This window comes from Pseudorasbora parva, chromosome 23 (genome assembly GCF_024679245.1).
Source record: "Pseudorasbora parva isolate DD20220531a chromosome 23, ASM2467924v1, whole genome shotgun sequence".
Lineage (NCBI taxonomy): Eukaryota > Metazoa > Chordata > Actinopteri > Cypriniformes > Gobionidae > Pseudorasbora > Pseudorasbora parva.
Window position 1 is genome coordinate 5659584 of NC_090194.1, and position 22714 is coordinate 5682297.

Consider the following 22714-nt stretch of genomic DNA (forward strand, 5'->3'; position numbering starts at 1 on the left):
TGGAAAGTCCCTGTAACTGTAATTTGCATAGTGATTTTTTTTCCTGCTTGACGCATATCTGACACAAAGTGGCCATTGTGATCCATTCATGTGGTTTTATAAAGTGGGGAACAGAGAATTGTGGCTACCCAGCACTTTGTAACAATGTATAGTGTGTGAGCTCGCATCTTTCTTCCGAATGTGCCTTTTGGCGAGCTTGCTGACTTTTGAACATTTTAAAGTATGGGATAGGATAAAAGGTTTGAATAGAGTTGCAACCATTCAACAGAAATGCCCTTCACGATCACGAATAATCCAGTAGTGGTAAAACGATTGACCTTTTCGTCCACATTGATCCCAAAATCTAAGAGTAGCTGCTACACCTTATAAAATCTGATCAAGCTAAATTAAATATATTTGCCCCCTAACACAGATTATTTTTGTATATAATATTAGGTTACACTTTATAAGGTGGCATTGTTACTGTGTAATTATATATTTAATTACTGAGTAAAATTAATTAACTATACTTACTGTTTAGGGTTTAGTTGCATGTAGTTATGCATAATTTACTGTTACTGATAGTTAGCCTACATGTAACAAGGACACTGTAAAATAAAGTGTTACCGAATATTGTTATCTTAAAGTGTATATGGCATTATGTGTTATTGAAATGCCCTATTGGTTGTACATTTGTATGCATAGACTATGTGCAGTTCAATCTACAGTACTGAACTACATTTATATATCGTAAATCAGATGAGGGAACGTGGTTATTGTATTATTAAATAAATTAAGCTTGAAAACACATTGGCAAATCACTGATAATGCAGTAGCTGTGTGTGTGTGTGTCTGACTCTGAGGAGTAACAGCACGAATGTTGAAGCCCTTTACCGAAGCAAAGCATTGTCAGTCTTTTGTCGACACCTACTGGCTGTAGGCGGTACTACATGCAAAACAGCTTCCTATATACACACGCACAGGCCAGGGAATGACGCCTATTTCTAGCCATACACCCATTTACCTCAGAAACTAAACGAAGGGAGTGAAATAAAAGACATCGCGTGTGTAAATATATAAAAACGCTGGTACTTTTATTGCCATTTTTTTGACTCGATCTGGCGCATGCGCACAGACGCTCAGTGAAATTCTCTGTTAACCGTCACTATCGTTTACCGGTAGTTTATCTCTGTTGGGATACGTTGCGTAATGCGTACTTATGGCGTCGGCGAGTCGTGTGGCAACATGAGGCGTCGGGATTCATCAGTATTCCGGTATTGGTGCGTGTAAAGAAACGGTGACTATGGCCGGTGTGTTTGATATCGACCTGGACCCGCAGGAGGACAGCGTGTCAGATGAGGAGCTCGCTGACGGGGTATGTAACCGGTAACAACTAACGTTAACGTTTGCTCGGTTCCAAAATTTTCGCATCGCATGCCCCGGCTGAGCTTCGACATAAAAGTACTATGCCTGTACTATGTTAAACTATTACATGACAGCATTGATACTGTAAGTTAATATATAACATGGTACCCCTGAATGCTAGCTAGCTAAGTTAACTTATGTGATGTAACGTTACAAGTTTGTTTTGTTTTTACAAACGAGAAATTTACAACAGATTACTACCCATGGTGTGTGTGTGTGTGTGTAAATATGTGTCGTGGCAATACTATGTTTTTTGTTGTTTTTTGTTGTTGTTGTTGTTTTTGTTATAAGTAACGTTAGACATGTCTTTTTTAGTAAGATATATTTTAAAGTCTAGCTTACGATGGTTTCTAGTTGGTCTAAGCTGGTCATTAGCTGGTTCGAGCTGGTTATTAAGATGGTGGACCTTCTTGGACCAGCAACCAACCAACCAGCTACCAGTTGGTCATACTGAAGATATGATCTGATATTTAGAGCATAATAGCTGGTCAAACAGGTAACGTTAATGGCTGACTCAGAGCTAGAAATACAGCTATCTGCTTAAACTGGATTTTTGGATACCCAGCAGCATCACTTCAGGTGTATGATGGTGACTGTATAATGGGCTGTCAAATTTTAAGACTAGACATGAGTATGGAATTAAATTTAATATGAGAGGTATGAACTTTAGCTGCAATTCACTGAAATTAAAGGGTTAGTTCACACACAAATTTAATTTCTGTCATTAATTACCCACCCTCATGACCTTTGTTCATCTACGGAATACAATTTAAGGTATTTATCTGAGAGGTTTCTGAACCAGCCATAGGCAGCAACTTTCAAGGCCCAAAAAGATATTAAAGCTATTGTTAATGGGATAGTTCACTCAAAAATGATCCCATAATTTACCCCCCCCCCCCCCCCCCCACACACACACACACACACACACACACACACAAACCATTGTAGGTGTTTCATTCTTTTTTCAGATGAATACCATCAGAGTTGTGTTGGCTCTTCCAAGCTTTATAATGGCACCCCAAAAGTTGAAGCCCAAAAAAGTGCATCCTATAAAATCCTAAAAGTAATTCATATTGCTCCTGGGGGTCTAATCAAGGCCTTCTGAATTGATTTGATGTGTTTGTGTAAGAAAAATATCCATATTTGAAACTATAAAGTAAAATATCTAGCTTTTGGCAGACAACCTTCCGTATTCAACTTATGAAGAAAGTTCTCTTGCAGTTGAATATGGAAGGTGGTCCGCCTGAAGCTAGATATTTTACTTTATTGTGTGTTAAATATGGATATTTTTCTTAAATAAACCCATTGATTTGTTTCAGAAGGCTTTATTAACCCCCGGGAACTGTGTGAAGCACTTTTATATTGGATTTTCCTGCCATTATAAAGCTTTGAAGAGCCAAGACATGTTTATCTATAACTGTATTTGTCTGAAAGAAGAATGTCATATACATCTAGGATGGCTTTAGGGTGAGTAAACATATAATGGGGTAATTTTCACTGTTCCTTTAAAATAGTCAATGTGACTACAGCGGTTCAACCTTAATGTTATGAAATGTCAAAATGTTAATGTTTTTGTGCGCAAAAAACAAACAAAAATAATGAGTTTATTCAACAATCTCTTCAATGCCATTCTCCATTCTCTACGCTATTCAATTAGAAAAACAGTGGAGCCCTTCCGGGTTGTACGCCAGCAGCGTCGGCCAATAAGGAGGCGCCGTTCTGACGTAGGCGCTGCACTGTGTGGAAGAGAAGAAATTTTTGAATAAAATTGTTATTTGTGCACAAAAAGTATTCTCGTCGTTTAATAACATTAAGGTTGAACCACTGTAGTCACAGAGACTATTTTAACGGTCTTCTTTCTAGGCCTTGAAAGTTGCAGTGACGTTTCTGCTTATGTGTGGTTCAGAAACTTCTTGGATTTCATAAAAAAATATCTTAATTTGTGTTCTGAAGATGAACGAAGGTCTTAAAGGTTTGGAGCGACATGAGTAATTATTGCAAAAATCATATTTTTGGGTGAACTAACCCTTTAAAGCAAGAAAGTTTGACAAATTCTTTGTCAGATTTTGAAACCGGCTTTGTTCTTGAATTGCTTCTGAAAACAGAAAAAACCCTTACAGTGGTCTGACACTCTCTATTGTTAGACTGGGTCCTGTAATGTGATAACGGCGATCAGTGACCTTGATACTCCGGTTGATGGAGGAGAGCCAGTGCGCATCAGTCACGGTATAGATTGAGCTTTAATGGCCGTGTCAGATCTGCACACTCTGCAATTGGTGGAAAAGCTGCAGAGATACAAAAAACTGCAGTCCACACCTAAAACTCTGTAAACTTACCAAAAACACAAAATGGTTTGTTTTTGTCCACAGGCCAAGATTAATGAATACATGGATCAGTGCAGTGGCTTTGATTTGTGAGTATGTCGCCGTGCCCTTTGGGAAGCACAATATTTGTGTATTTTGATGGTGTCATTTTGAAGTTAACCCTTCCAAAAGTAAGTTGTCTTCTCCTTAAAGGGATAGTTCACCCAAAAATGAAAATTACCCCATCATTTACTCACCCTCAAGCCATTCTCGTTGTGTATATGACATTCTTCTTCAAATGAAATCTGATTTATATAAAAAATATCCCGACTAATCCAAGCTTTCTGATGACAGTTAATGGCAACCTGATATTTGAAGCCCAAAAAAGTGCATCCATCCTTAAAGTAATCCATATGTCTCCAATAACAGCCTTTTGAAGTGATTTGTGTAAGAAAACATCCATATTTAATACGTTATAAGGTAAAATATCTTGCTTCCGGCAGACCACCTTCCGTATTCAACTTGCGCTGCCATTGTAAAGCTTGGACTAGCCAGGGTGTTTTTTTATATAACTCCCAGTGTATTCGTCTGAATGAATAATGTCATATACACCTACGATTGGTTGAAGGTGAGTAAAATATGGGGTAATTTTTGGGTGAACTATACCTTACGGAGAAGACAACTTTTTTTTTTGTTGATGGGTTAACTTCAAAATGACCATCAAAATCCACAAATAACTAACCCTAAAATACATAACTATATCAACTATCCCTTTAAGGCAATTATGTTTATATTTTAATGTACGTTTACTCTTAAATTTCAATATTTTAGTATGGAAGACTGCGAGAAGTTCGAGATCTCTGAAGATATTGTAAATCAAGGCAAGGAGCAGATTCGTCCAGATTGTTTTGAGTTGCTTCGTGTTTTGGGTAAAGGAGGATATGGAAAGGTAAGCAAGACTCCCTGCATGTGGTGTATTTTGATCACACAATGTGGGCTGCAAAGTAACGCACTCTACCCTTCAAATGTTTGGGGTCAGTAAGATTTTTTTTGAAGGTTTTTGAAAATAGACTCTTATTCTTACTAAGGCTGCATTTATTTGATCAAATAAAGTAAAAAAATATATTGTGAGTAGGGCTGTCAAGCAATTAATTTTTATTCACCACCAAAATATCAGTTAAAGTCATTGTAATGTTTAAGTAGCTTTAGAAAAAAAATTGTATTTGAGTCAACAGAATTTATTACAAACTTTAAAGGCTGATTTATACTTCTGCGTTGTACCTGCGCCATATCCTCTACGCCAGTGGTTCCCAAACCTGTCCTGGAGGACCCCCAGCACTGCACATTTTGCATGTTTCCCTCATCAGACACACCTGATCCAACTCATCAGCTCATTAGTAGAGATGGCAAGACCTGAAGTGGTTGTGTCTGATTAGGGAGACATACAAAATGTGCAGTGCTGGGGGTCCTCCGGGACAGGTTTGGGAACCACTTCTCTATGCCGCAAGTTAAGCGTTGGTTTTCATTTATACTTCTGTGTTGTTGACCGCATCAATGTGCAATTACACATGCCAGTGGGCAGTGTCCACAGTGCTCGTGGCCGCTGTTTTCAGATCGGTGGTTCGTGCACTGACTAGCGCTTCAATCGATTGCTGTTGCGGAGACTATTCATTCCATTGAAATCACCAAACGAAATGCACCCATTGTGATGTGTCCATGTTATCGATATAAAATCTTTGTATTTAACATCTTTGGTTTAAAAAAATAAAACTATATAAAACTACATACAATAAAACAATAAAAAATTATACACAGCGTATCTATGTATTTATTCACTAACATAAACCATCTCTGCACTACAAGATATTGTGTTATATAGCAAATATAGGATAAAACTATATTTCTGGACACACTCACTCCTATCGTGGATTTATTTATTTATTTATAGACCTGAGGGAGGGGTTCTGGCAGACCAATCACAGCTCTTGCGGTCTGCGTAGAATTGACGCGTTGTTACAATTTTGGAGAGGTTTGCGTCAGGGTACGTCGTAGGGTATGTGCGCCACAGCCTTTGACTGCCGGGAAGAAGACCGCTGCGTAACCCACACCAGTGCAGACTCGGCAGAAGTGCGCATTGAGGACGCATAACGGCCACGAGCACTCTTCTGAGACCTAAAATGACGAATGGGACACCCTGCAGTCTCGTGGACTTAACGGACACGCAGCGGCCATTGTAAGTCCACAAGACTGAAAGTGCACATGAAGTGTGCCATTTGGGACGGGGCCATTGAGTCATTCATTCATTCGTTCAGTCGATTCATTAGGGCTGTAACGATATGGGATATGAAATCGAAATCGCAATACGCAGGTCCACGAACCTGTATCGCGATGTGAGGAGGCAGAATCGCGACACACCCCTTCCAACTCCCAGAATTATCCTTCCTGTCCAGGTCCAACTTTTAAGTCAGCAGTATGGCAACATTTCAGCTACCCGGTGGAGAACAAGGATGGCAATCGTGTAGTTGACAAGACCCACACAATTTGCCGTAAGTGTTTCAAGAAGCTTCCCCAACCGGCTGGCAACGTGGTGTGAGCGTGGCGTTTCTGTTGTGTGTCATCCGCGGGGCGGCTGCGTGGCGTTTTCTCTTTCTTTGCACACCAGAAGCGTGTCTGACGCGGCGCTTCTGTTGGTATTGATGTACAGGAGGCCCTATACTTCATGTTAAATATATATTGCCTATTGGTACAGCAAAGAAAACGTCGGCAGTAGCCTATTGACCATACAGATATATGGTATTGACGGCAAAATAGGCTACAGAATACTGTACAGAATAAAACTGTTTTGTCCCCCCCATATCGAGGTTTGTATCGTACCGTGGGTCAAAAATCGTGATACGAACCGAATCGTGAGTTTGGTGTATCGTTACAGCCCTACGATTCATTCAAATGGTGAATGGGCCATTGAATCATTGGTTCACCTGATTGATTCGCTCAAAACATGGATCAAGTGTTGGGTTGGTCATTTAAACATTTTTTTGTTCTTAATGTTGAAAACATCTATGTTTAATTGTCTTTACTGTCTCTTTCAATCAATTTAATGCACCTTTGCTGAAAAAAAGTATACATTTCTATAAAAAACATCTTACTGACCCCAAACTTTGACTGATGATCTTCATAATTTGTTTGCCCTTAGGTCCTTAATGCTGTTTTTGTTTGCAGATTTGTATTGTAGTTGTAGCCAAGCAATTTTTTTGATCAGACTTTTGTCTGTTAACAGTCTTCTTCTGATTCAACACAGGTTTTTCAAGTTCGCAAGGTATCTGGGGCGACTTCTGGGAAGATATTTGCCATGAAAGTCTTAAAAAAGGTATGACCCCACATATTTCCCCAAAATCCCAGTAATTCATCTTTCCCTTAATATCAGTATGGGTGTTCTGCATTGTTGGGTAAGTTAAAGTTAAGAAAAAAAAGAAATGAATCACATCTTCAACAGTGTATTTAGATTCTGTTCTAATCACTCTCTCTAAAAAGTATCAAAGTATTGCTTACTTATTACTAATTACTTTCTTAGGTCCTGTTTAAACCTGGTATTAAGATGCGTTTTGGTTGATCGGATCACAAGTAGACGAGGGAAACTTACACATGGTGTTTTAATCCATCTCTTTTGTCCACTTTCAACCACTTCTGTTATTTCATTTCTTTGTTTAGAGAAATTACCTAATTAAGATTCTAATTAGTTACCTAATTTCTTTGAGGGAGGGTATTTCAATCTAATGGACGAAAAGACTGACTTTTGAACTTGACCAGAGACAGCGTAAAAACGTGTGGAGAAAAGTAACCTTTGTTTCTGATAGCCACAAGACCCCACAGGCAAAGTTTAAATCTGTCTGGCTAGCGCACTTCCTAAAATGTTTATGCATTGGGTCAGTAGGTGGAGAGTAAGCAGACTTTTGTGGCTGTTCGAACACTTTCGTCCTCATGAGCGTCTTCACTACGAAAGCAATTTGATCGAACCCATTTTTCACTACCTCTGGAAGTGGCCGAAAGTAGATAAGCTCAAAATGTTTACACCTGTATTTAGCATCGTCCGCTTTCGATCAGATCAACTACAACCCGTCTTAATACCAGGTGTTAGACATGGCTTAAATCCCATATCAACCTCGAATAGTTGAAAAATACAAGGATAGATAGATAAAGATAATATGAAACTGTTCTTATCAAATAAATAATATAAAATTGACCAACATATTTAAATTGTGGATAGAATAGTCTGGATAGTTTGTGGTTATTATATTTCAGCACTATATGCTCTAGTAGTTTTATCTAAAGTCAAACACGCTTCATTCGAGCCCTTTCAGCTCTGTGCATGTTCTCTTTCTCCAGGTGCACACCACATTAAAGGAGCTTAATGCTCAAACTCAACACTGTAGACATCGTCTTAAGCCAATTTGGTAGACATCGCCCAACCCAATTAAGAGTAATCCCTTACTTAACTTTTTCAAGAAAACAATAATTAAGTTATAGTAATTAATTGCTTCGTAGTGAGTTACACCCAACACTGGTGTTCTGTCATGCCTGGTACTGCTGGTTAACTGGTTGTATTGGTGTAGTTTGCTTTAGGTCTGTGTATAATCTTCATAACCTATGAAGCGTTTCAGTAATGATTGATTACTTGTATAGTTTTAGTGGGTTTTTCTTTTCACAATAGCTGACCAGATTGGTTCTGTAATTATACACCTAGTGGACTCTTCTTTGTGCACTGAAGCAGTTTTAGATCAAATATCCTTTATACTAGTGGTTCTCAAACTGGTTTGGCCGTGGGACCCACATTTTCCCATGGTCATTAGGCTGAGCCACATTTTTAGGAATTTGAACCTATGAAGTATTTATTTCTCGAAAAAGGTTGACACACACCGTGCCACTTTACGTAACACAAATAAAAACGGTATTATAAGGTAAGGCTGTTAAATATCGGTTCAAAACTAGTTTTTGTTAATACAGTAAAGTTAGTGAGTTATGAGCTATGAACAGCCACCACAGTCATCAAAAATATTACAAAAATAATAATACACAATAATAACATGAACTGACATAAAACATATGGACTCTGATCCTGATGTATAAAATGTACATCATGCCTGCAATATCGTACCTATATTAACCAAAAATAACATTGGAATAATGACACTGACATATAGCCTGACAACATCTCATCTGACAGCAGATACTGAATCGCGACAGCACGTTTTTCTCAGGCACCCTTTACTTAAACTGCTTCTAACAGGAGTCGACAGCTTTCATGCACATCTTTTAAAGGGGTCATGAACTGCAAAATCAAATGTGCCTTGAGCTTTTGACATATAAGAGGTCATCATACTATTAGAATATCTTGTAAGTTTCAGAACTGAGACCTTCTTTGTTAGTCCAAACACAGCTTTTATTAAAAACAAGCCCAGCGAATGACTCGTTGTGGTACATCTATAGATATAATCTATTATTTAAACTGTGATTAAATTGCATATAGAGTGTGATCTTTGCAATCGCTGGAGCTTTCAATCAAACAGTATGAGTTTATCAGTGACTGAGTTCTGGACTCTCACCAAAACTCTCATTATATTGCGTTTGCACTGTTGGTTATGATGAAAGCATTCATTAATGTGCAGAAATCGAGATGTAATGACGAGATCACTGAATTCATGAGCTCAACATGTCTGTGATCGGCTACAATGCTCATTACTGCAACCTTTCATGTCACAATCTGAATATAATGCTATAGATCTAAATATAACGCTATAATAAAAACGTATCACAATTAGTTAAACTTGAGAGCTGTAATAGTAAAAACATGTAATACTAGTTATTTCATATACAAAGATGTTAGCCAGTCACAGCAGTGGGCGTTTACACTGAAGTCTCACAGCAGACACACCCCTTCAAACAGAGCGTTCAAACCAGAGGCTAAAATAAGGGTAGGAAAAATGCCTTTAATTTCTAAATTGACAATTTTTGATGTCAAAATCATACTAACATTATATGTGCACCCCATTAAAGAACATTAAAGGGTTACTTCAGTGATTAGCATATGGCTTTGTATCAGTAGAAACCCTGGAGTATAATCAAATGATTGTGCTTTCCCATCTCTCATATCCCTCTTAGACGAGAGATTTATGCATTTTATTTCTGGAAAAATTCCTCCCATGAACATCTTTGGAATGTTTGGCCAGAGGCTAAAGACTACAGCCAGCAGAGGGAGCAATTTCCACATGTTTTCAACCCGCACATGGGGGATGGAGATCACACTCACAGCACAGCTCGCAGCTGCAGGCATTAATTTAAACGGATGCTAAGCAATGTTCGTGTTTTAACTCAAATTAATTTCTATGAAAGTTAAGCTTCTAAAGGCATGAACTGAAACCGCGCCAGACTGAACACGCGTTGTAAATGTATGCCGTGAGTGTGGTCGCAAATTTCCACAGCTCTCATCATGAGAGCTAATTAGCTCATTTATGACATTAAATGTAATCTGACTCCTAATCTGAGTTAGTGCTGTGAGACTCACGCGGCAACTCGATCGTTATATTGAACAGACACGTTCAGAATTTAATTGTAACGTCTGTTCTCTAACTCAAACTCAGTCACTGTAATCCAGTAGTGGTGGCTTTGGGAAAGGCCTCACAGGGCAGCGAAGCATTCTGGGAATTGTAGTCTTTCATCCCCATGAGACAAATACATTTTCTGTCTTTTCTCAGTCTAGAAGGCACCAAATTCAAAAATAATTTCACATTTCTACTACATTAATAAATACAGATACATCTTTCCAGCGCTGAAGTACCCCTTTAAAAGGTTTTCACCACGTTTACAATTACATTTTGTTGCTGTCTGCGACCCATCGTTTGAGAAACACTGCTTTAAGCCATTCTGGGATGGAAGGAGGGTAAACTGTGTACCAAGGCCATAGGTACAGTTTAATCGTTCTGAGACTGCTGCATTGTTCTCTGTGGCTTACATGATTGGAATGTTTTGGATTCTATTCCCAAATTAGATTTGCACACATCTGTTTATTGCAACCGCAATAAAAACATTAATGACACCAGCCTGATGAATTCACAGCTGTGATTAAAGGAGTTACAAGCCTCCAGCGCCAGGATGTTCATGCACAGGCAGTCCCAAGTGCTGTGAGTTTTGACAGTTTCTTAAAAACACAACTTTCCTAAATGGATTCTGTTTCCTTTGTCTGTTTTAACAGGCCATGATTGTACGCAATGCAAAGGACACTGCTCATACTAAAGCAGAAAGGAGCATCCTAGAGGAAGTTAAACATCCCTTCATTGTGGACCTCATATATGCCTTTCAGACGGGGGGCAAACTTTACCTCATCCTGGAGTACCTTAGTGGTGAGTTCAACACAGCTACTAGTGCTTTTTTTGTGCTCAAAAGTCAGCAAATCCTGACAAAATGCATTCATATTCAAATGTAAATAGTCTTGAGTAGAAAAATAGCATGTTTTTAGAGAATGTATCTGGAATCAAGGTCATGTTTCTCTAACAGGTGGAGAGCTGTTCATGCAGCTGGAGAGGGAGGGGATCTTCTTGGAGGACACAGCCTGGTGAGTGAGGCTTTATTACTCTTATCAGTATATAGATAAATCAAGGGTCAAGATGACCTGTCTGCTATCTAGATGCAACACTTCTGTTGTGTATAAACATTGATCTCCTGTGGGAGGTTTCAAAAATCATTGGCTTAACAAATATAGTTTGTACAGCTGGCCCAAATGTCTATTTAATGGTTTGTCAAACCAAATACATGGAAGTTGCTTGTCAATTTATTTGAATGAGTGACCATGATCATTTTGAAGATGTTTTTACACGCACACACAAGAGTCTACATAGGTATTTTCACTGTAAGAGTACCTCAAATGTGGTCTACGTGACTCTTGTACTGGCATTATATATTATTGTAAATATTTGGAACCCCTTAATTTTTAGGACTTTTTTTATTTGATTAAACCCTAAATGTATATTTATGGTTCAAAAATTGCATGAATGTGAGAAAATGATACTAAAATATTGTGGGGTGAACTAATTGTGTAACAAACATTTGTGAAAAGCATTATATTAATTCATTATTATTTATGTTGTATTGTATTCATCATTTCATTTATTTATTCACACAAACTCCTTTTAGCTTTTATCTGGCAGAGATTTCCATGGCATTGGGTCACCTTCATCAGAAAGGCATCATCTACAGAGACCTGAAGCCAGAGAACATCATGCTCAATTACAATGGTAAATAAAACACACTCACCTCTGTCCTTTTATCCCAGACAGTCCTCAGGCTTGCATCACATCCTGCTCAATATAGACTGTACTTCTATGGATGTGCACTTTTCATTCTCATCTCAGGTCATGTGAAGTTGACGGACTTCGGACTGTGCAAGGAGTCGATCCACGACGGTACCGTCACACACACCTTCTGTGGAACCATAGAGTACATGTATGTACAAACTCACATTTTCACCCACTTTAAACATAATTTTTTTATGCTACTGTAACTTCTTAACAATAATGTATCATTACTGCTTAGGTAAAAATATGGGTAGCCATAGGGTAGTGTGGAGCGATATAAGGCCAAAAAATATTCTATGTATTTTTGGGCTGAATGGCGATATATCTCAGCAAACAATGTTTTCAAAGACTGAAAACAAACCCTGAATGTAACTGTGTAGTATTTGATTGCCTATTAAATGCAAAAAAGTGTCAAATCACATAACATTGTAACATTACAATCTAAAAAACAAAATCATGCTTTTTAAAGCAGAAGTTAAATTCAATAAACTAGTAATGAAAATAAATAAAAACAAAAGCGCAGACTAATTATAAGGCTTTTGATCACTTTACTGCTATCATAAAAATACACCTATTTAAAGGTTTGAATTTATACATATGGCACATTCATCACTAACAACAACAAATATTTTAGCAAAATGTATGATTTATTCAGAATTCATGCTTGATGTGGCGCTCGTTCACGGAAGTTTGTGCTTGAGAGGATTTGTCTTAGCCTGACAAGCCAGACCCACATCAAGATGTTTGGTCTGGAAACTCACCATAGACAGGGCTCAATCCGAGGGGCGGGATAAACGGTTGTCTTTCAAACTCCCTCTGCACACGATAGGATAGCGGTACACCAACCGGAGCAACGAGCAACGACGGTGAAGGGGAGCTCGCTGACTGATTAAACATTCGCCGTATCCGGTCGGCTAAACTCCGAACACATCTTCCCTTTTTAAGAATCACTTCAGTGCCGCTCTGTTCTTTTCTCAGAGGAAAGCTTAACTCCAAGTCTTCCGGAGGCGCGGGCAGAGCTGATTCGAAAGACCGCCGCCGTTCGCCAGTTTCTGTGTTTACTAGAAGACTGTGTTACTAGAAGCACGCAAACGCAACTCGGCCGTCGTCATTATGGCCCCGCCCGCCGACTCTATAGCCTACCTACACGATGTGATTGGGCCGTCCAGATTCTGAGGAATACAGCTCAGATAGGAATTGAGAGTTGCTAGACCACACTTGCGGGCAAATTAAATTTGCTGCCGCTAGGGTGCGTCTAGATTTCTAGGCTAGATTTGTCTACTCCTGACAGCAAAATGGAAATATTTGCTTGACTTTGTAACATTTACAGCTGGAGAATATGTCTGTGACATACGTTATGCAATGGGGAAATTACTGTATGTCACTTCAACTTAAATGAATAGTTATGTTTGTTCCTACCAATCGCTGTGCAAGTTAAGGTTACGCATAATGGTGAAAGTACATTTGTACGAAAGAAGTGGAGGTCTTTCAGAACTGTCTGGGTGATTGTCAGCCAGAGTGAAATCGCCCAATAAGGGGTAGTACTCCACAGAACGTAACTTGACACTGATTGGACTATATATCCAGAGGTAGAACCGTCTAGAATAGTGACATCTAGCGTAACTGTGTTGAATGTGATTTGAAAAATCTGTCCCTTTCGCACTTTGGTGGTGAATTGCCCCATTGCCCCAATGAAGAAACCGGCCATTTGAAAGTCTTTACTATGCAATCATCAGCCAGTTAATGTATGATGCATAGTTTATCACTATAACCTTTTAACAAAGTCAGCAAGTGTATGATGCCTAATGTTTTAAAATCATTTCAGATTTTATATGCGTGTAGTGTTTTTCAGCCTTTAGTTTAAAAAATGGTGTCTAGGCTAGAAATCTTTGAAAACTCAATGTTTTCTTGTGGCCTGTTGATGGACTCAATTTATCTATGTTTTAATCAGTTCTGAATCCGATCCAGATGTAGTCTTTGACAGAACTTTTTTTCCCCCTTCTTCTTAGCTTTTTGCTCAAAATGTTGTTTGCTCAAAATGTACATTTAAGTGTTTATTAAAAGAATGCATGCAACTTTTTTTCTGTTCTTTCTTTTAATATATTGCATGTTCAGAACAGAAGCTGGCAGGTAAAGAGTTAAAAGTTTATCCAGTTCATAGAGGCCAGAGCCTGTCTACTGAAGGTTTATTTGGCCTCTGGGGTCAGTTAGGTAAAAAAAAAACAAAAAAACAACAGCACAAAAAAAAAGGGTTGGTGTTCTTGCCCTTTCACTCTTCACTCATTCATTCTTTCTTTGTTTCTCTTGTTCTTTCCCTCTTTCAGGGCACCAGAAATCCTCATGAGAAGTGGTCATAACCGAGCTGTGGACTGGTGGAGTCTGGGAGCCCTGATGTATGACATGCTAACAGGAGCTGTGAGTTGCCCCTTCACACATCTCCTCTCTGCCATGTTGCTGCTTATTAAAGTTTCACATGAAGATGGGATCAAGTTAGGTCAATAAGCTGTAGCAGTAAAATAGCTGTAGAATAAACATGAATAAACATCTGAAGGTATGTTGAAAGATACAGTATAACTTCCTGAAACGTATCATATCTTGTGTAATTGCTCAATCAGTGTTTTTCAACTGTGGAATAAAATCAATAAAACCGCTTGTAAACAATGTCATGTAGGATTACATTTACCTCAGGCAAGTCACAGCTTATTAGTCCACAGCTTATTAGTTCGCCAGAGAAATTAACTCTGGCAAAATATATGCGCTATATTAGCTTTTATATTCATTATATTTTATTTAACCTTATAGGGATGCCCTAATAATTTAATTTGTTTGAATAAATCCATCATGGAAACAAATTATGACAGCCACTGTGTAAATGATTATATTTCAACCACAAATTGAAGTTATTTTATTATATCTAAAAATAAAAAGCTAATTAATTGTATTGTTTGAGCTCTGTAGTTAATTGTATCCTTTATTATTATAGTAATGTTCAAAGGCTCCTTATATAGTTTACATTATAGTCATACCCCTTAATTTTTTTTACATTTTATGTTGCTGCCTAATACTTCACATAACTTTTTTCACCTCAATCTACACCCCATACACCATCATGAAATAATTATATTGCATGCATATTTGTAGCCTTTTCTGTGAGACTTTGAGTGGATATAGCCTGTGGCAAATTCATTTGACAGCTGAAAATGCATATCAGAGCAAAAAGCAAGCCATGAGGTCAAAAGAACTGCCTGTAGAGCTCAGAGACAAGGTTGTGTCAAGACATGGATCTCGAGAAAGCTTTTTGTAGTCTTTGCTGTATTGAAGGTTCACAGAAACATGTAGCTTCCATAATCCTTAATGGAAGAAGTTTGGAACAACCAGGACTCTTCCTAGAGCTGGCCTCTTTGCCAAACTTAGCAATGGAGAAGGGCCTTGTTAGAGTGGTGAGTCTTTTGACCAAGAAACGGATGGTCAATCCGGTTGAGCTCCATGATCATATATGGCGATGAGAGAAACTTAGAAACATCCCTGCAACACTAAATCTAGGCTTTACAGCAGAGTGGCCAGCCTCAAGCCTCTCCTCAGTGAAGACACGTGAAAACCCAGTTGGAATTTGCACAACAACAAAAAAACACCTAAAGGCAATCTCTCAGACTGTGAGGAACAACATTTTCTGGCCTGATGAACCTCAGTTCCAAGCATCATGCATGGAGGAAACATGGCACTGCTCATCACCTGCATAATACCATCCCAACAGTAAAGTGTGGTGGAGCAGCATCATGCTGTGGAGGTGTTATTCAGAGTCAGGAACTGAAGGACTCGTCAGGGTAGAAGGAAAGCTCAACACAGCAACATATAGAGTTAGCCTTAATAAAACCTTGTCCAGAGCATTCAGAACCTCAGACAGGGCAAAAGGCAATGCAAGCGTGGTTAATAGACAACTCTGTGAATGTCCAGCCAGAGACTGGGCTTTAACCTAATTGAACATCTCTGCAGAAACCAGAAAATGACTGTCCCCATCCAACATTACAGAGTTTGAGAGGAGCTGAGAAGAAGAATGGCGGAAAATCACCAAATGCAGATGTGCAAAGCTTGTCGTGTCATACTCCAAAATACTTCAGGCTGTAAAGGTGCTTCAACTAGTTACTTACTTATGCAATATAATTATTTCAGGGTTTCCTTTTTAATAAATTGGCAAAGTTGACAAATATATTTATTTATTTATTTGCATTGTATGGAGTGTAGTTTGTGGGTTTTTATTTATTTATTTATTTTAATAAAAACTAGTGTAACAAGGCAGCAACATAACAAAATGTTAACTTTTTTTAGGTCATTGTCCAAACAGAAAGGCACAAGTTTACCTTTAGACTTTTTAAAATGCTTCAACAGAATGTTTTTGACTTTCATTTGGCTTTGATTGACAGAGAGACTTTAAACTCATAAACCTCCTGCCATTCATCAACTCTAGTTAATAACACTGAAGACAGACCTTACACCTTATTGCTAGACCTGGATAAGACCGGATAAGTCTAATCTCTGTTGAGGTATTCTATTGATGGAGCTTTTTTACCAATAATTCTGTTAACCTATTTTGTGACCTCTTTAACATAGATACCGTTTCACTGTGTGAACCCAAAAATAACACAGATGGAATCTTATTCAAACAATTCATGTAAACAAATGTAGATAAAACCTACACCACATGATCAAAAAGTATATGGACACCTGAACTTGTATGTGCTTGTTTGACATGTCTAAATTCTTGGCATTAACATGGAGTTGCTCCTCCTTTTCTGGGAAGACTCTCTACTGGATATTGAATATAATTTCCTTCCATTCAGACATATAAAAAATTATTAATTATTGTGAAAAGGTATCAAATGTCTTATGAATTTCTTTAGAGAATAAATTTACCCTCTAACCTCTTAAATCTTTCACTTACAGCCACCATTCACCGCAGAGAATCGGAAAAAGACCATTGACAAAATCCTGAAGTGCAAACTGAACCTTCCACCTTACCTCACCCAGGAAGCACGCGACCTTCTGAAAAAGGTAGAAGTCTTAGGTCAGTCAGGTTTGACAGCTGTGTGGAATTCGGGCTGATTGCTTATAGGGGTTGTGTGTGTGTGTGTTTCGCACCCAGCTGCTGAAGAGAAACGCATCGGTGAGGATAGGAGCAGGTCCTCGAGATGCTTTAGACATCCAGGTATCTGCCCTTTTTGATGTGGTTAACCCATTATCATAAAAGCAGGAAATATCATATACATGTATAGGGGAACTCTGTTAATTATACCAAGAGATTTGTATTTTTTAGACTCACTCCTTCTTCAGACACACAAACTGGGATGATCTCCTGACTTTTAAAGTTGAACCTCCCTTCAAACCTTTTTTGGTACGAGTGTTTACTCTCTGTACAATCAAATGTTGTCTCTTGTTGCGTATTTCTAGTTATTATTATCCTTATTATAGATCTCATGATGTAGCATATGATAACTCCTCATAAATCTCTCTTTCCGCAGCAATCGGCTGATGATGTTAGCCAGTTTGACTCAAAGTTTACTAGTCAGACCCCTGTGGACAGTCCCGATGACTCGACGCTCAGTGAAAGCGCCAACCAAGTCTTCCTGGTCAGTTTGTTTCTTTTTGGGCTAAAGTTTATAGTATATATAAATAAATATTCTTTGCACCCCTCTGTTAAATTTATGTCCATGCATGTAGCAAATGCCTTTTCCAAAGTGCACCAATAGTGAACATATTTATTAGCCAATGACATGAATGGAAAATAATTTGAAATATAAATTATGGGCTACTGTTTTGGATACACTACATTCCTAAAGTTTAGGGTCAGTATAATTTTTTTTAAATGTTTTTGAAAGAAGTCTCTTTACAGAGGATGTGTTTATTTGATCAAAATATGGTAAAAACAGTAATATTGTGAATAATTGTTCATTTAAAATGGCTTTTCTAATTAAATATATTTTAAAATGTAATTTTATTTTCTCTGATGGTAAAGCTGAAATTTCAGCATCATTACTCTAGTCTTCAGTGTCACATGATCCTGATTTAGTGAACATCCACTATGGCGATTTAGTGTTAAAAAAAAACCTTTCTTGTTATTATCAGTTGAAAACAGTTTGTGGAAACCCTTCTTTGATGAATAGAAAGTATTTATTTAAGTATTACGTATTTATTATTTATTTGAAATAGAAACCTTTTGTAACAGTGTAAAAGTCTATACTGTCACTTACTGTAAATTACTGTTTACTGATGAGGATGTCTTTGAAATAAGAGAAATCTTACTGACCCTTTTGAACGGTAGTTTAGATAAATTCACTGACATAAAAATATAAATTTAATAGCAAAGCTATTGATCAGTTGTTGAGCTGCATAGTTAATAAACTTACATTTTTTTATGAATGAATGAACATAAATATGAGACGGACTTCAGACAAATAGAATAGTGTTACTCAGCACCAAGGCCTTGACACCATCGCCCAAACATAACGAGGAACAAACGGAAGCCTTAAAATCTGTTTATACTCCATTTGATCTTAAACATGTTGAGCACTCGAGAATGCATACGAGATTAATTTCTGACTCCCGACCTACATTGTGAGTGTGTGTCAGCATTGTGTGTGTGGTAAATTGGTTGTTTTTGTAGACAAACTTACGAGAAAGGAAAAATGTCTCTCATCTGGTCTGTATTATTACTGTTTAACTGTTTTTTTCCAGCTGTTAGCGTGACATGTTTTTTTAGTTTTGCTTCATAATTGCACATCCTCTACACTCATCTATTTTTTTTGTCTACACAAACTCTCTCTCTTTTTTTTATTTAATCTTTTCTCGGATGTCGTCTCTCCTCAGGGCTTTACGTACGTAGCTCCATCTGTGCTCGAAAACATCAAGGAAAAGTTCACTTATGAGCCAAAATCCCGTTCACCTCGCAAGCTTCTGGGAAGCCCAAGAACACCAGTGAGGTAATGTGTTATTCTCATTCCACTGAGGTTTGAACAGTGTATTAAGTATCTGTTTTCATGATCTTGTAGGGCTGTGTGTAAAAAAAAAAAAAATAAGATTTTTCCAGTTAATTGAGTTCTTCATTTGATCGATTTTTAATTGATCTTTCCCACACTGCTGAATCTGATGTGACCCAGTTTTGCATCTCAAATGAATTTGATATAAAAATGGCATGTTTCTGCAAAAAAATCCTATTGATTCATTTTTTGGAGGGTTCACACTATGACCGTTGTGGTCTGATTCAAACATGACTCAATTGAATTCGGTTCCTTTTTAGTTGATCTAAAACTCACAGTGCCACTAGTGTAGTTCATCATGTGGTACTGACACTTTTGATTCACTTTTGATTTCATTCAAACTAAACTCACAGATCAGTATGACATACTTGACTGCATTAACTGAGTGAATCTGTCTTAGTGGTTAGTAAAAAAGTGGAAAAATAGGAAGAATATATATCAAAACTTCTATTGATTCGTGTAAAAAAGTTGAAAAATAGGAAGAATATATATCAAAACGTATTGATTCGTGTATTGATCTTGTAAGGAAGGACATCAATTTAATTTATCTGAGCTTTAAGTGTAATATGTTCCAAGGTTGTGCATGCTTTAACAAGCTTATCTGGTCATGTGTATACTGGTTATATGTTTGAAACTTTGCACAAATAGATATCTGTAACCCGTGATGCCATACTTGCTTTTTCCAGCCCTATGAAGGGTGAAGGGTTAGAGAGCTGGTCTCGAGGTCCACCCTTCCCGGAAGTGACCACAACCAGCTCCTCTCTCCTGCCGCCCACGAAGGTGTCTAAAGTGGAGCCGATGGACTTGAACAGCAGCATGGAGGTGTCGGCCCCTCTTCCCATCAAAAAACCACAGGGAACTACTGTGGGGTCCGGCATGAAACAGGCTCACCCAGTGGGCGGCAGGAGACCCCAGCATTTGAGGATGAAGCTTTGATGAACGTCTTGAGTTTTTGCACTTTAGGAATTTATTAAGTTACCCAAAGGCCTTTCTGCACCCAGTATTTGTCACTTAAACACTTGCCGCCTAAGCATACAAGCATGCAGAGCTTGTTCAGAACAAAGCCTGTGACCTCTCTCTACTTGCACCATAGTGAGTTGGTCTGCTACTTGCTATAAAAGAGGAAGAGACCACCTTGCACTTTAGGCGACTCGGAGCATGAGTTTCACAGTTTTATCTGTTATATGCCATGCTCATTGAAAAAAAGTAAAGAAGAATGCATATGTTCTATATTTAAAGTTTGTTCTAAGAGACTGAGGTTGGACCCCTCGTGATAGTAACTGTGTTAAAAGAGGTAGTTCGTCCCAAAAATTTGCTCACCTTTGTCATTCCAAACCTGTTTGACTGAATGACTTTCTTCTGTGAAACACAAAATTGTTTTAGACCCCATTGATTTGTGTTTCACAGAAGAACAGAAAGTCATACAGATTTGGACCAATCAGAGTGTGAGGAAATAATAACACAATTTTCAGAGATGAAGCTCCAGTTCTACATTCCAGTGGAATCTGTTTATTTTACAGTGTATTTGATTTTTAAAGGTACCAAAAATGAAAATTTTGTCATTACTTACTCACCCTCAAGTTGTTATAAACCTGTATGAGTTTCTGTTAAACACAAAAGAAGATATTTTGAAGAATGTCAGTAACCAGATGGTTCATGGCACCCATTGACTTCCATTGTAGGAAAAACTTGAGGGTGAGTAAATGACAAAATGTTCATTTTTGGCTGAACTATCCCTTTAATGCATCAGTGGTTATTAGGACCCCTAGAATCACAGATGTAGGACACTTCTGGAAAGACAGTTGTGTTATCAACCAATGATAAACTATGAAGATAAATATAAGCTGAGGGTTTTTTTGTTATGGTTTTTTTTTTTTTGCTATGCTCTTTTGCTCTTTGCTCAAGTTCATCCAGAAGTGTTGATGTTAATGATTTCAGGACACACTTCCCTTGTTTGGTCTATTTAAAATTCATATAATTAAGTATGAATCTACCTGTGTTCTAGGCATCAAATCACAGTTTTTCTTTTGGACCGTATGCATTACTCTGACCTAAAGAGTATTAAAATAATTAATTACCAGATAACGCTAGATAAATCCTCTTAATCTAGGGTACACGTTTTCTTACTAAGCCACATCTACAAACACTAATGCCACTAATGTCATCTTTTCTTTTCTTTGTTTTAATATATTGGTGGAACATGATTTTTCAATCTAGCATTGAACAATTCTGAAATAGTTTCCGTAACTATTTTTTTTTCTTTCTTTCTAAATGTGTTTCCATTTGAGTTAACAAATTTATTTCCCAAGTGCCATATAGTTTTTTTTTAACTATGCAAATGATGATCTATTCTTAAGAATCAAGAATGCTGTTCAAGATTTCGCCGGATTAGTTACATAAAGACAAAGACAGGCCAGCCCCCTTTAATTTTTTTTTTAGTACTTCTTTCTTTGGTGATCATTGAGTCAAAATAATTGCATTATTCTTAAGGATAAAAGAAAATTTTGAAATATATTTCAAGATGTGCAGTATATACATACAGCAGATAAAGGGAAAACCACTGGATTATTTATTGTTCTTTTGACTTTTGATTAAATAAGCTTGGATATATGTGGTTGCGGTGAAAGGAAAATATCTATTGTAGATGAACCCAGAATGATGAATGGTGTAATAAAATAGTAAATCCTTAAAAAAAAATCAGTATTTATTTCATTGCCGTATATAGACATTGTTCTTCATGACTGTTGGTGCTCTTTCCTTGTATTATAGTTCTTATAGATACAATAAGTGTCATGATGAGACTGGTCGACACAGAGTGTGCTTCTTGTTAAAATTGTGCTGAATGTAAGAAGGGGTTATTTAGACAGTCATAGGTGATTTTAATGTATCTTGTTTTAAATACTTTTTAAATTGTTGTTATCAATGAACGTCTGCGTGTGAGGCTGAGATTATGTCTGTGTAACCACATTTAAACAATTTCTGAATGACATGTTTTTTCCACATGGGAATGTAAAATAGGCTTGTTTTCTGTTTGAAAACATTGTTCTGTTGTGACATTGTAACTCACTGATTGAATGTGATGTTAACCTCACATTCTCAAACCCTAATTTCCACTGTATATATTGTAATTGTGGTTGGACATTAGGAGGCCATTGCTCTGATTGAACTGTCTGGACTGGAGCAGATTTCATCAAGCCAATAACTGGCTGTTCACACTATGCACAGGAAGCATGAGTGTGAATATCTTAAGATTAATCCAGTGCCTACTGATAAACAACAGCCTGCTGTGCCGTGGCAGTTAACAGCCCAAAATGGCTTCATACGTGAAAGCCTTTGCATTTGAAATCTGTGCGTGACCAGCAGCTTAATTACAGTTGCCTCTTAACTGGTACTTTGGAAGCAGTGCATTTTGCCTTTGCATACACAAATATCGACCGTTTATTCAAACTATGCAATGCTAGCTGAGAGAGGGGTAAATGGCTTCATGTATCACTTTTGGCAGTCTGGATGAGTTGGATATTGACCATAAGCCCAGTCCCTATCACAAGACTCATGGTCTGGGTTTAAAACCTTTCAAACTGTCTCCCACTGATTCTTGCAGTCATGTTGGATTATTAAGACATAACTTGGT

The 22714-nt window shown here is 37.7% G+C and overlaps 1 protein-coding gene across 1 annotated transcript; it reads left to right on the forward strand.

Moving 5' to 3' along the window:
• Nucleotides 1–972: 972 nt before the first annotated feature.
• Nucleotides 973–21018, forward strand: rps6kb1a (ribosomal protein S6 kinase b, polypeptide 1a). The gene is made up of 15 exons (XM_067432539.1): nucleotides 973–1354; nucleotides 3774–3817; nucleotides 4539–4656; nucleotides 7006–7074; nucleotides 10954–11101; nucleotides 11256–11313; nucleotides 11892–11992; nucleotides 12110–12200; nucleotides 14377–14467; nucleotides 16994–17101; nucleotides 17193–17255; nucleotides 17364–17441; nucleotides 17569–17676; nucleotides 18914–19026; nucleotides 19770–21018. The coding sequence occupies exons 1-15, from the start codon at nucleotides 1283–1285 to the stop codon at nucleotides 20017–20019; spliced, it is 1512 nt and encodes a 503-aa protein (XP_067288640.1). The 5' UTR covers nucleotides 973–1282; the 3' UTR covers nucleotides 20020–21018.
• The last annotated feature ends 1696 nt before the right edge of the window (nucleotides 21019–22714 follow it).

Excerpts from the sequence above, each read along its gene's own strand:
- rps6kb1a (XM_067432539.1), top strand. The coding sequence starts at position 1,283 with ATGGCCGGTGTGTTTGATATCGACCTGGACCCGCAGGAGGACAGCGTG. Across the intron at positions 11,102-11,255 it reads CATCCTGGAGTACCTTAGTG|GTGGAGAGCTGTTCATGCAG; the intron begins GTGAGTTCAACA and ends TTTCTCTAACAG. Across the intron at positions 17,102-17,192 it reads CACGCGACCTTCTGAAAAAG|CTGCTGAAGAGAAACGCATC; the intron begins GTAGAAGTCTTA and ends TTTCGCACCCAG.